At 40.8% G+C, this 15,134-nt stretch overlaps 1 protein-coding gene across 2 annotated transcripts in view; it reads right to left on the bottom strand.

Moving 5' to 3' along the window:
* ncln (nicalin) overlaps nt 1-15,134 on the bottom strand; it is a 51,073-nt gene that overhangs the window by 21,055 nt on the left and 14,884 nt on the right. Inside the window, exons 2-7 of one of the 2 annotated variants that reach the window (XM_080212840.1) lie at nt 12,750-12,940; nt 10,708-10,849; nt 6,008-6,102; nt 4,213-4,293; nt 2,769-2,872; nt 1,389-1,477 (exon numbers count right to left, since the gene is read on the bottom strand). In XM_080212840.1, the coding sequence (XP_080068966.1) occupies nt 1,389-1,477; nt 2,769-2,872; nt 4,213-4,293; nt 6,008-6,102; nt 10,708-10,849; nt 12,750-12,940 (702 nt within the window). Of the gene's footprint in view, nt 1-1,388; nt 1,478-2,768; nt 2,873-4,212; nt 4,294-6,007; nt 6,103-10,707; nt 10,853-12,749; nt 12,941-15,134 lie in introns of both variants that reach the window. The other variant, XM_080212839.1, reaches the window with a different exon arrangement.

Raw genomic sequence — 15,134 nt, 5'->3', positions numbered from 1 at the left:
TGGCAGCAGTGTGTACAACATACATTATAGCAATTCAGCAAGGCTCCTTCAACAGCACCTTCCAAACACTCACCCGCTACCACCTTGAAGGACAAGGGCAGCAGCTGCATGGAAATACCGTCACCAGCAAATTTCCCTCCAAGTCTCACACCATCTTCACTCAGAACAAATTCCCTGTTCGTTCACTGTCGCTGGATCAAAATCCTGGAACATCATATCCTGGATCATCATATAGGTGTACCTGAAGCACATGGACTGCAGCAGTTCAATAATGCCTTCTCCAGGGCAATTAGAAGTGGGCAAAAAATGCTGGCCTAGCTAGTGAAACCCATTCTGTATGAGGAGAAAATCCAGAGACCATGAATGAGTCTGCATCAGGTGCATCTTTTGAGGTACAGTCCACCTCCCGGTTATGTTGGTGTTAGCATGATGTGTCTGCTGGACTCATCAGATGCTTTCTACTTGAAATGTTTTGTCCAAAGTCTGCTTATCTTTGCCATTGCAGGCTATACCTGAGCTATATTAGTGATGAGAGGCACTAATGGAAAATGAGCGTTCAATTATGTTAACCTGCTTGCAACTGCAACACACACAATTTTATAATATAATGTCCATAACATTGTAAAAACACCTGAGGGGTATCAGAAGAATGATTATCAAGCAACATTTGACTACGAGCTACATTAGGACTGGTGACCAAAGAATTACTCAAAATGGTCGGCTTTAAGGTCTGTCCTTTACAGACAGAGCGAGACAATGAGGTTGAGAAGAGGAATTCCATAGCTGAGGGCCGAGACGGTTCAAGGCATTGTCACCAAATGATGGAGTAATTAGATTCGAGGCACACGAAGCCAGAATTGTGCTTCTAGGCCGATGCTGCCCATACAGATCACTGAATTCTGTCTACCTTCAGCAGAATTGTTCAAATGGGGAGTAATTGAGAATAGGAACCTGGACCGTAACAAGATGGAAACTACTTACTGAATATCTGCATCTGCTTGAAATAGCAGGCATGTTTAACACAGTGCAAACAAAAACATGGTAAACCACACAGTGGTGATGGTAAATGGCTCATGCCACATACTGGATTTAAGTTGGTTTAACTGGTGAGCAATGTCATCTGTAAATATTTTCCATTTGTGTGAAGCCTGAATGTGCAGTCCATTTAAATGATTTGTGTGGTTGCACAAGTGGTTTTTTTAAGGGGACAGCCTATTAATGGTCTACGCGGTATCATTTGCGTTGCTGTTTACAGGCAGTTTTGGGAGTAACAGTTATCATTTCATGTCCAAAGGATGTGTGCAGGCCACATTCTTCATTGTGATTCACAACTTTACTAGGGTAGTGGCTGCCTACCCCCAAGGCAGAGACGCAATCCTTCACCGTACCTGTGTGATCTAGGTGATCCTCCAGCCAGCGTTTTGTGCCCTGGTAATTGAATTTTCCTCCTCCGGATACAAAGAACAGGATGTTGTATCTGGAAAAGGTATTGCAGAGTAATTGGGATTTTAGAAAAGCGCGAAAACAAAAAACTAGCTGTTTAGAATGGAGTGCTGCAGGGAGGACTGACGTAACCTGAGTGCATGAAAAATCTGAAGTTACATTCAACAATGAAAGCTGTAGGAGAGAGATACTCACTCCATGCGTGTGCGCGTGTAGACACACAGTACCCTGGGTCCGCATTTGCGCACACAATATCCTGGATCAATTGGAGGGCGAGAAAAAGAGGAGCAAACCCACTCACGGTATACTTATCATTTGTAAGTGGATCTGTACATTGAGCACTGATAAAAATTAAAATTGCAGTGTGCTCTGTGCAGCTTAGGCAGAGCATGTCAGAAAAATCTCTCATTTCTATTTTTATAAACGAAAAACAGGTTTTCATTCATTTATTTATATATAAACTAAAAACAAAAATGAAATAAAATAAGATGCTCTTTTGGAGTTGGTGCAGACTTGATGGGCTGAATGGCCTTCTTCTGCTGTTAGGATCCTGGACAGAATCCCAAATTACATTAGGAAGTCAGACTAGGCCCCCATATATTTTTCTATTTTGGCATACGTGGAGACAGGATGCTTCACTTTGTGAGTAATTCCACTGACAAATTAGGGATCTTTTGAAGTGAAACAAACTTTACTTCATAACACAGTTTAAAGACAACTCTAACAAAATGAAGTAGCTAAACTCTCAACAGCTAAATAGTTAGAAATTGAAAGGAAATTACTTTAATTTCTAACTTACCACTGTTTCAGTTCCAAATAAGTGATATTCTCTCAGACTTACAATTCCTTATTAGATACAGTTAGCAACAATAAAGATACTTGCAATAAGGGCTTTGATCAGTCTTGAAGCTTTCAGAGAGAGATTAATTTTCAGGGCAGCTTGCAGACCTGTCTTTAAATAACCCCAACCAGAACTGAAAGCTGTTTTTCTCTGCTACATACTTAGCTCTTCCCATTAACCACATCACATGATCCTGTCACTCAACCTAATCAAAAACCCCAGGCGAAATTATTGTCTATAAACAAAAATCCATTTGCTCTCCCCTAAGTAAACACTACATGGCTAAAATGAATAATTATCTTACACTTGCACTGTATTCCCTCCAGAAATACCGCCTGTAGGAAAAAAAGCTGAATTTTAAAACATTCTCCTTAAACATAAAACAAATATATATAGCAACTACCATCATCACATTACACTGCAGGGATTCTATGGATTTCATAATCAAGCATTTGATTTATTTGGAACCCCCTTTTGCACTTACCCAGCATGTGTCCTCTTATAAGTATAGAGTTTGGAAAATAGTCGAGCCAGTTCTAGTAAAGCTGCTACGCCACTGCCATTTGAATCAGCACCATAAGCCAGCCACTGCCAAGAGGGAAATAGGATTGGAGGGGGAGAAATAAACATTTATTACACACAGGTTACTGCATAGATGTATAAAAACCTCAGACAAAAAAAAGGCACATGCAGTTTATTTTTCTAAGGTCTCATTTTAATTTGCCTAACAACCAACTACATTTTGAACTCCCCAATGCCTTTGACTTCATGGTATTGCCTGATAAACTAAGCTATTCCAAAACTACACTACTGTTTGCATAAAGAATTTTTAATATAATAGTCTGTATCAACTCTTCGAGTTGGTAATGCTGAAACACTCCAGGTCCACTGAAATTCAATATCTCATTCCAATGTATACTTGGTTAGCACAATTAAAGTTAGTAGTTTTGGCTTTTTACAATGATAAAGCTTTTTCTTGTCCGAGTGGATTTATTACCTATCATATTAACCTCAGCTGTTTAATGCAAATGTGATTTTCTCCTGTCCATCACAGCTTCACAAGTGCCTTGCCTTGCAGTTAGGTCAATACATGGCAATATACTCTCAATTAGCCATCTTTGTAACATTTCAGTTGATACTGGATAATTCAGCTTAGTTCAAAGTGATCACACTCAGCACAAGTCTGTGTACTTTGCACAGCTTAAACCAAAAAGGGGCCACCCTTCTCACGAGCAACCAATTAAGTTACAAGCCAAGTACGATTATAGAAATAAACTTACTGAGAACAAAATAATAACAGCTTGTGAAAATGTACAGGACACACTCCTTGCTCGTATAGGTTTATGGGTGGACTAAGAGTTACGAATTAAACTCGTGACAGTAATCATCAGCTCATGTCCAACATTTACCCTTGCTTAAGTATTAAAGCAGCCCTTTGGCAAACTGCCTGATCAGTCACTTTTTACATCCAGGCCTCAAACAAATGCCATCAGGCTATTTGAGAATAGGAAAGTATATTAATTGCCGAGTACAACATTTTTAAAATCTAATTTCCACATCTAAATGTTTTCTGGCAGGAATGAATAGATTAGGAGCTGGATTTCACTCCTGTCCCAACTCCTACATTTCAGGCTTTTGCTACCTTACTAAGCCCTGCCTGAGATCAGTTCGCAGTGTGGGTAGTATGATTCAGTGCTGCATCAGGTAGTCCCTTTATTAACCAGGCAGTTGTGCAATGCTCTGATGTTTCAAAGTTTGGAACGGCAAAAAGCCCTTAGTGTTTGTTACAGTTTAACAGGCTGTGGTACAAAATTTCATACGATCATTTTACTTCAATTAAATCCTTGTGACAGTAACAATTACAAAATAGGTTTTAAAAAGCCGCTCACAGTACTAATTATCCAGTGATTAGCAAGGGTTGTACTTACGGGAGCCACTCCAAAGGAGTCGTAGTGTGCTACAATTACAATGGTGGGAAGATCTTCTCCACCCAGACCAGTCAATCTGCCCTAAAAGGAACAACAAGAGTATGGAATATAAAGATCCCACACTTTCAAGAGCCAAATTCCTTTCACTAACCTTGCTGAGAAGCAAAAACATATTATTTACTAAATAAACACTTTAAAACCATTAACTGAAGGAATTGTTCTTATGTGCACCTCCAAAGACAAATCACTCTACTGTCTCACCTTGTACTATTTGTATTAAATTATCACCAGGGTAAAAGCCCACAGTCCAGAGGGAAGTTAAGACAGAAATAGGATAGCACAGCGGTTAGCACTGCTGCCTCATGGCGCCAGGGACCCAGGTTTAATTCCAGCCCTGGGTGACAGTCTGTGGAATTTGCATGTTTTCCTGGCGTCTGAGAGTTTCCTGAAGGTGCTCCGGTCTCCTTCCACAGTCGAAAGATGTATAGGTCAGGTGGATTGGCTACGGTAAACATGTGGGATTATGGGGATAGGGTGACAGGGGAACCTGGGTAAGATGCTCCAAAGGTGGGTCAGTGCAGTTTTGATGGGCCAAATGCACTGTAAGGATACTGTGAAATCAGCAGAAAACATGGCATAAATCAAAAAAAGTGAGATAACTGTATGTTTCAGTTTTAAAAGCCTTCATGTTCCTCTGCCACCTGGCGATGTTTGGTTCTCCAATTCTCATAGCACAAACACCACTTCCTCTGCTTCATTAATGTTATTCTTCCTCCCTAAAACCCTTCCATCTTGCTCCTTATCTTCCCTCCTAATGAATCAATCCCATATCTATCATTACAACATATTTTCAGTCATCTCCCCAAATTCTCCTCAACCATTTTACCCAAGGATTTTTCAGACAGCAAAGGCACAATGACAAATTGCTGGATGTTGCTGCAGGAGACCGAAAAGCCCAAGAAAATTTACCTGGTGCTGGATCCCAATTTTCAGAACTTTTGAGTTGGATTCTACAAGAAACATCTCAACTCATTGGCACTCACAAAGCTTCACTGCAGAGTCAGTCATTCCCCAGCACCGAAGGTCTGGAGAAGGCAGTGTTGCAGATAATTCAAATTTTTGTTAAGACTTGAAAACCAGTTGAAGCCAGAAATGGAGGTGGACTTTCAACCCTGTGTCTTTCTTCAAAAATTGCAAGATCAATATTTGAAACCGTGCATAAATTTCATGCCTATATTTTTGCTCTGATTCTTTGCAAACAACTTTATAGTCGTGAATGCAGCCCAGTCCATCAAACCAGTCTCCCCAACCGTTGGCTCTGTCTATACTTCCAGCTGCCTGGAAAAGCAGCCAGAATAATTAAGGGCTCCACACACCCTGGACATTCTCTCTTCCACCTTCTTACGTCGGAGAAAAGATACAAAAGTCTGAGATCATGTACCATCCGACTCAAGAACAGCTTCTTCCCTGCTGCTGTCAGACTTTTGAATGGACTTACATCACATGAATTTGATCTTTCTCCACATCCTAGCTATGACTGTGGCACTACATTCTGCACTGTCTTGTTTCCTTTTCTATGAATGGTATGCTTTGTCTGTGTACCACTCAAGAAACAATACTGTTCACTGTACACTAATACATGTGACAATAATAAATCAAATAAAAATCAAATTAAATCAATAAAGTTCTGCTAAACGCCCAAGAGTCATGCCATTGAGCCTATGCAGTCTTCATCGTAATACCAGTTCCGACCATTTAACAATCATTACAACAGAGAAGAACGATTTCAACTTACCTCAAGGCTGGTTATTGACCAATCACTAATGGGTTTACTTTGGGCCCCACTTGTAACCATCTGGAAGCCATTGGCTGTGGCTGTGTGTAAGAGGACTGGAGAGGAGAGGAACAAATATATTTTGTTCTATGCATTCAAGATACTGGTGGAGTTGACAGAAACACAGCATACACAGTAATGCCAACAAGGCCTTTTGGTGCCAATACTTCATGGGGATAAAAATAAAAATCTCACTGCTTCAAACTGCTCCCACCACAAACAGACCAAAATAAAGCTCAGAATGTTTTAGCTTGGCAGGATAGGGAGTTTTTCTACAATTTTAAGTGGATAAACTATGAAATTTGACGCATATAGAGCAGTATGGTGGCACATTGGTTAGCACTACTGCCTCACAGTGCCAGGGACCCAGGTTCAATTCCAGCCTCAGGTCACTGTCTGTGTGGAGTTTGCACATTCTTGACATGTCTGCATGGGCTTCCTCCGGGTGCTCCAGTTTCCTCCCACAGTCCAAAGAGGTGTGGGTTAGACTAATTGACCATGCTAAATTGACCCTAATGTCAGGAGGTTAGCAGGGTAAATATGTGGGGTTACAGGAATAGGGCCCGAATGGGATCATGTTCAGCACAAACTCGATGGGCTGAATGGCCTCCTTCTGCACTTTGGGATTCTACGATTACTATGATATTGGGTTGGATTCTCCAAACTCACCCGCAACTGGGATTCTCTAATCCTGCTGCAGCGAACGGAGATTTGGCCGAGCATCAAATTCTCCGCTGTCACTGGTAGCAGCAGCGAGGCATGAACAACCAGAAAATATCTGCCACTATATATCTTACTGACATCCTAACACTAACATGAAGAACAAATGATGTTATATTTATTAAAAACAGGAACCATTTCTAATTATTCAGCAGGCCCATCAGAACTTAGGGGAGACAGGACTAGGTAATACTTTAAGCAGAGATTTATCAAGAATGGCAGTTGCTGATGGATCGGAGGTGTATTGATTCTGGCTTTGTTTTGGCATCACTTTTTATCTGCATACTTATATTAAGTCTCTAATGGATAGCGCTTTGTAGACCAGATTGCATCATGCTCAATTCCTGCCTTGTGTCGAGTTTGGTGACACTGGTTGGGAGTTAGAGATATTAGAATTTATCTTGTGACAGTCAGTTAGGAAGGGGTGAAGCAAGTCAGCCAGTGTTGCAGCTCCTAACTGCCATTCAGCGAGTCTTGTTGTGTTTGTGCGCATATCAGCTAATGATTGGATTTTGCATGGCTAGGAGGTTCCATATAGTCAAACAGCAAGATGCATGAGGCTAATCAGGGTTGTGGAACTCGATTCCAGAGGGAATCAAAGCTTTTAGGACAAAAAGAAACTAAGAATAAATAGTCTGATTTTGAAGTTGAGCTACTCAGTGAGAATTTTATTCCTTTTCTCTTTGGCTTCTTTTTGTTTTATTAGATATGTTTTATGAGGGATATTAGTGCTGAAAAATTAAACTCTTCGTTTCATTTGACCGGCATTAGCATCAAGCACTTCCAATTAAAATGCAACAAATTCAGAAACAGATGAAGCTCCCTGTGATAAGAACAAAAACAACTGGGAAAACTCAGCAGGTCAGGCAGCAACTGTGGAGAAAAGGAGTGTTAACATTCAGGCCAATGGGCTTTCATCAGAACCTGATTCTTCCTGTATTTTCCCTCAACACAATTCTGTTCAGGCCTCAAAAATGAATATATTACTGCATGAGCTACAATTTTACAACACCACTGTAACACATTATTGGTTATTTCTTGAGCAATTAAAAAATCAACAACTAAGACATTTTGTGACATAGATATCCACAACATGTTTTATATTGTTTTGAAATGGTTCATGTCTTGAGTTTTAAATAAATTCATGTTGCAGAGGCGTTACTCATGATGGGATGTGGGTATCACTGGCTAGGCCCATTTATTGCCCATTCTTAATTTCCCTTGAATGGGTTGCTAGGCCAGTTCACAGAGCATTTAAGAGTCAACCACCTTGCTGAGAATCTGGAGTCATATATAGGCCAGGCCAGGTAAGGACAGTAGATTTCCTTAAGAAAATTAATGAATCAGATGGGCTTTTATGACAATTGACAATGGTTTTATGGTCAGCACTAGGCTTTATATTCCAGGATTTTTTTTTAATATTGAATTCAAATCTCACTATCTACCATGGTCAAACTCGAATCTGTATCTCCAGAGCTTTATCCTTGCTCTGTGGCGCAGTAATAATACCACTACTGCTCACTTTACAATGCATCATCTTAACCCCAACCTCACCTGCAGTAACGCCAATCACATTTCACACATCGGCTATAACAGCAGTGACCTCTTGCTCAGTTCCACTGTGGTTTTTTTTCCCCCAAGGCATATCAATTAAACAGCAATAAGTATTGAGTTCCATACTCTATCCTGCACTATTTCATTTGGGAGCCTTGTAGTGGTATGAACAGCAAAACCACAGGTTATTTATAGTTACCTCATCAACACTCAAATCAGTATCCTGGAATTTCCCACCTAACACCATTGTAGGAACAGCATTGCCATCGCAAGGATTGCAGCAGTTCAAGGAGTAGTCCCACCACCATCCAGGGCAATAGGGGATTCGCAATAAATGTGGCCCATCAGTTTGAACTGGAGTTGAACTAATAGGGAAAGGTCAGTATGCTCACAATTTGAGCCACACTGTTCCTGTAATCCAGAGCCAGAAGTTTTCAAAGTAGAGTCGACAGATTGGTAGTGACGGTGGAGGGTGGTGGTGACAGGTGTCATGAAGCACCCCCTCTAATCTACCAGGAAATAGTTCTTCTACCATTTTGCATTTGTTGTCTTTCTAGCAGTCTTTGTTGTTTCAGTTATGGTATACCTTTAATGCTGTGATAGTGCAGGTTTTCTTTGTGACGGTACTGTGTCTAGAAGAAATGCATTTGTCATATTTCGTACAGGTTTGTTTTAAACAGTATGTTCTAACACTGGTGCCACGTGGTCTGTATCCCACAGTTCTGTGTTGTTACTGCAGCAGCATAATTGCTCCTAATTGCTAGAATGGTCATTTTAATCTGGGCTAATGGTGCTCTTTTGGTTTTTGTTTTCCCCCCTGGGGTTTTGCAGAGTAGGACTTGATTAGGTTGATTGACAGTAAAATCACGTGACTGAGTGGAGATAGGCTTACACAGAGAAATAAGGTTCAGTCTGCTGCCTGGGATCTTAAGAGAGAGGTTGCTTTCTCTGTCTCTTTCTTGAGTTGGAGACTGGAATCTGCAAGAAACAAGTCTCTTTCTCTTTGATTCTGCTGTTTGGGGTAGATCTTTCTCTGGAGATGGTTGTGTGAAAGTCAGAAGACAGGTATCTGTTTGGATCTCAGTTCAGATCTGTTAAAAGGCTAGCATTCATATAAGCATATCTGTTTTTGGTGCTAACTGGCTTGAGAAGATTTTCACAGTAACTTCATTGCAGTGTAAGCCTACTTGTGACACTAATAAATACATTTATAACTTTTGAAGAAGGGGTTATGTCTATGATGTACTGCTTACATTGGGATATAGAGATAGCTAGCTGTTAAGAATTATAACCATGTTTAAGTATTTAAATTGGTAAACGTTAAGCTAATTTTTTTTTGTAATATTCAAACTGTGTTCTTAAATAAAGTTTGTTTTGATAAAAGCTTCTTAATGGGTCAAGTGAATCATTCCTGGAGTGGAATACATTATGCTTACACCAATGCCAAAATCATAAAAGTTAGGGTCTAGGCTAACTTCATAACAGACCTTGGAGTTTCTGATCTGGTAGAGCACCGAGAAATATTTCAAGATTTTTATCAAATGAGGATCATGAACGCTATCAATACTTCAAGGGAATGAACCACCCAATGAAGCAAGCCAAGGTTTTCCAAGAGCCCTGAAGCGTGATAATATACGGTTCCTACAAACAGATTTGAAAACTACTGTCATATATTACTAAAAAACAAATCTGGGATTGAGGTTGAAGTGAAAACAGGATCCTCTGTTGCTGATTATAAACCATGCAAGTTCATGCCTGTGATTTAAGACATCATCAAAATCCAGTAGAATTGATGACTTGTAGTTGCCAATTCTCCAATTCTATGTCAACAGAATGCTCTGGCACTGAGACACAAGGTTGCTAATAAAAATCTGAAGGTGTTGAAAGTTTGCTTGCTTGAAAATTGGTTATTTGAGCTGTAAGAATGAGGTGAAAAAGTGAGAGACGGCACTAAAATCAACAAAATATAACGAGTGATCAAGACCATGCTGACACATTTGGCATGGCACACATTTAATTCTACTCCAGACTCAGATATCCTATTTTGGGAGAATTACCCCTGAGTGTTATAGAGGCTGGAATGATGTTTAAGAACATTGACATAGCATAGCTTGAACACGTTTTATAATTGTCAATTAAGGGAGGTAGCAAATAAACAGATAACTCACTGATAGTCACAGGAAATTAAAGTGAACTGAAATGGATCCTTTTCACCTCCCAATGTGAAATAAAACTTGGTCATTTAAGAGGATTATTGCAGAGCAGGAACCACTTGCATTCACAAAAATATTAGATTGGCAATGGGGAAACAGATAAAACTGAACAAACGACTGAATCTCTGACTGTCACATTTCACTCATAAATCAGGCAAGAAAGGTTCAACCCACCTTCTGCAGCTGAGGCAGTACCTTGTGAGACAGAAGCTGAGTTTGTTTGTTCGTGTATTGACAAGAGCTCATCATCCTCTAAGGCAAAGTATACTGGCACAATTGTCTCAGTTGCCAACAGCTCTGGCTCGATCTCCATAAACTGCTGCAAGTTTAAAAAAAGTCAGCCAGCTTAGTATGCACTGCCAAATTAGAGAAAATGCTCAAGTTTCACCACCCGAAAATGTTTTTCCCAGTCTCTCCTGAATATGGCCACTAATGCTGGAGTGTGTAGAGAACATTCAATGCAAACTAGTGTTAGGAAACACTTACACGCAGAGTTAAGGTTAATATAAATTGGGCGGCACAGTGGTTAGTGCTGTTGCCTCACAGGTCCAGGGGCCTGAGTTTGATTCCAGCCTTGGCTGAGTGCATGTGTGGAGTTTGCACATTCTCCCCAAGTCTGCGTGATTTCCTCCCACAGTCCAAAGATGCACAGGATAGGTGGATTGGTCATGCTAAATTGCTCCTTAGTTCCCAAAATGTGTAGGTTAGATGGATTAACCATGGTAAACGTGTGGATATATGAGAATAGGGCGTACTCAGAGAGGAGGTGCAGACTCGATCAGCCGAATTGCCTCTTCTGCACCGTAGGGATTCTATTTTTGTAGAATTGAATAGAATCCCTACAGTACAGAAGGTGGCTATTCGGCCCATTGAGTCTGTACTGACCACAATCCCACCCAGACCCTATACCCGTAACCCCACTTGTTTACCCTACTAATCCTCCTGACACTATGGGACAATGTAACATGGCCAATCCACCTAACTTGCACAACTTTGCAGTGTGGGAGGAAACTGGAGCACTCGGAGGAAACTCATACAGAGGAGAATATGCAAACTCCACGTAGGCTGGAATTGAATCTGGTTCCCTGGCGCTGTGAGACAGCAGTGCTAACCACTGTGTCACTGTGCCGCCCTATCTTATGATGACAAAGTGCTTAATAAATGTTTTCTTTTGTTGTTAAAAGCAAAGTAGTGGTGCTGTGAGTCTGGTTCCTCTGTATTTGATAAAACCAAAATAAAAAAAATGTATGATCTTTTGAGCTAGAGTTCTATTCTGGGATCCTCCTATCCATTTGCAACACCAACTCGGATTGTAACACTAGCAAACATAGTACACATCAGAGACCTTCCTCATCCCTATGGCTTGTTACATCATCCTTTACACTTACCTACTGAACCAGAGATGGATCCCAGAGATCAAAAGTATTTTAAAGTGCATTGACCTTTCGATCTTAAGGTTCAATTTCTCCCCACAAATTCCAAAATATTTTCATGAACAAACTGTGGAACGTGTGGCATGTAGCTCAGTTCCATTTATCTTTTCAGCAGCAACTTCGATGAAATAACAGATTACATTTTAGTGAAACATTTTGTATTCAAATGTGGAGGATGTTAATGTTGGGGAATTGCCATTGCTAGCACCCGTGTAGGAATCTAGCGCAGCCAGGTACATTCAATAATGAGTATTAGTTGGTGGAGATTAAAATTTGCTCCTATTGTCACGGCAACCTGCCTGATTTTCAGCTTCAGAAGGATCAGCATAACATTTTCCAATCACCCACACTAGCTTCTGACGGAAATGGCAAATTTGTTCCAAATTAGAAATGTTTTATGCTTTGGGTGCTTGCCCACTAGGGATGGGAACAAAACAGTCCCACCTCTTTTCAAGTAGGTCAGCAACAGCCAACAGACAGAAAAGACTTTCATCTCATCACTGTTTTGATCACTTTGGATTGATGTCTTGTGAAGTACTGACTGGAGATGGCCTGTGGGTGGATGTTTCAACAAAATCCATTTGCCAGTAAATTCATCGTGGTACCCATCACTACCTGGGCTCTGAATAATGCTCCGACACCTATTTGTGTCCCACTTTCATCTGCCATAATGCTAACCTAACCCATTGACGAAGAAAAACACTGGCGTAACCATTCCCAGTCATGCCTTAGCCTTTGACCCACAATGGTTTCTTTCAGGGTAATACAAGAAAGCTGCTTTACCTGGATGACATCCTGAGGCATTGTCGACATGTTTTGGGGCAGAATGATCACCACCGCCCCTGCGCTTTGTCGTATGGCCTCCTGGAACTTTTCAAAGGAAAACTCTGCTAGCCTCATTATCACACACCGGCGGCTCAGCACGTCTGCTTCAATTGTTCGAGCCTCTGTATTCAGCATGGCATTTCTTGTACCTGTCAAGAAGAGACAGCGAGCGAGTGAGTGTTTTGGTAGCTGCCAATCCATGGAGCTTATGATCAGCAGGTCCTCAGCCTACTGTTTCAGCTTCCTAAAGGCAATGGGATAGAAATTGGAGTAAGAAGTCTCAGAACACCAGGTTAAAGTCCAACAGATTTATTTGACAGCACTAGCTTTCAGAGTCTCAAGCTAATCCTCAGGTGAGTGAGTGGACTTTAACCTGGTATTGTAAGACTTCTTACTGTGCTTACCCTAGTTTAACGTAGCATCTCCACATCATAGAAATTTGAACCAGCTTGAATAGGGTATCATTTGAGTAATTATTTTATAGGAGACAAATATACTTTGATTAAACAAAATCTCTCTCCTGGGAAGAATTAGGTTAATCTTGATTGACTTACTATCACCTCTAACCTTGGTGCTGTCCTGCACACTCAGTTTGATCAACGTTATGGGTTTCTTAACCTTGTCAATGGATTGAAACATGAGAATAGGTCAAAGAAACAAACTTCAGTTCTTCAGCATTAGACGACTGAAAGTTGATCCTGTCACCTTATTTGATTTTGAGCGCTTTGGTACAACTTGCCAATAATTAATTCCAGGGCTCCCACATTAATGATCATTTGAAGTTGCCAGAGGGTGGCAAGACACTGTTCAGCCACTCAGTAAAGACAATCAAGTACAGGGGGTGAAACTGGGGAGAAAAAGTGGCATTCGCTGACCCTGTAACTGTAGAAGGTTCACACCCTGGCTGTACATTAGGGCATAGCCCCTTTGAGGAACAGGTCATGTGACCTGGTGTGTAGGGTGAACTGGTAAGGTCAATGTTTGGAGTGTGGAGCGACTGAATGAATAAAGATCTGACACCTAGTATGGAGTACTTCTTGAGGAGACATTGAGGATTTAACACAGGCAAAAGATGCTGTATTCCAAACTCAGTCAGAGAATTACACTGTTCTTACAAACTCTCTCTCAATCTCCTGTCATCAGCCACTCACCGTCCCTCTCCTGGGCTCTTAGGTGCACAAGAATTATCTCAGTCGTGGGAAAAACTATGCATGCAGTGCCGGACAAAGTTGGTGCTGAGTGGGCACATGAAACTCTCCTTTGGCATCAGACGTTACGGTGGAATGTCAATTACATTCTCACAGCACCCATTGAGCTTAAGCAGCAGAAATTGTTCACTGGCAAGATTTAAATTGCATCATTGTCCTAGAAAGACAACATCCTGTACATTGGCACATGGATTTCTAAAGGAAGTAATTAGCTGCTGTTATGATCACTAGTCCATTAGTAAACACAGCAATTAGAAAAGCATGAACTATCTTGGCATCAGTGCAGACTGTTCCTAATCTTTGACTGCAACCAACCACTACATAACCAAAGGCCATTTGTGAAACACTTCAAAACACTAGGATATTTACAGTATTGTTCAGTGCTGCCCAATGGCATTTTTATAGTTTTATCTATCAATAGCTGGGATGAACCCAACACCTCACTGGAATCCACCTGCTGACCATTGCTATCACTCAGTCATCTATAGCATATATTGAATATTTGTGATTTACAGGTGACAAAAAAGAGGGGGCGTAAAGAGGACAGATACAAGCAGGAGAGTGTAACAGGGACACAGATTAAGTTTTTTTTTATTCATTCGTGGGATGTGGGCATCACTGGCTGGGCCAGCATTTATCCCTAATTACCCTCACTATTTTGCCATTTCAGACAGCATTTTAAGAGTCAAAACACATCACAGTGGGACTGGAGTCTCATGTAGGCCAGACAGGGTAAAGATGGCAGATTTCCTTCCCTAAAGAACATTAATGAACCCGATGGCTTATTATGACAATCAAATGGTTTCAGGATCATCATTAGATTTTTAATTGCGGATTTTTTTTTTATTGAATTCAAATTTCATCATCTGCTGTGGCAGGAATTGAATGCAGGTCACCACAGCATTACCAAGGGTCTCCAGAGAATTACCCTGGATCACTAACACAGTGATTCTACCACCACACCACTACTACCCATTAAGTGAATGGAACAAACTGAAGTAGATGAGAGCTCAGTCTGTACAAGAGCAAACGCCATCCACCTTGATACGAAGAAAGAAAAATCAGATTGTTCACCAAATGGTAAAATCAAGAACAGTAGAGGAGTGAAACATCTTGGGAGTCAAATATGCAAATC

The sequence above is a fragment of the Carcharhinus amblyrhynchos genome, chromosome 26 (genome assembly GCF_965287045.1).
Source record: "Carcharhinus amblyrhynchos chromosome 26, sCarAmb.v2.hapA, whole genome shotgun sequence".
Lineage (NCBI taxonomy): Eukaryota > Metazoa > Chordata > Chondrichthyes > Carcharhiniformes > Carcharhinidae > Carcharhinus > Carcharhinus amblyrhynchos.
Note: the sequence above shows the minus strand (reverse complement) of the source record. Positions and strands in the feature narration are given on the sequence as shown.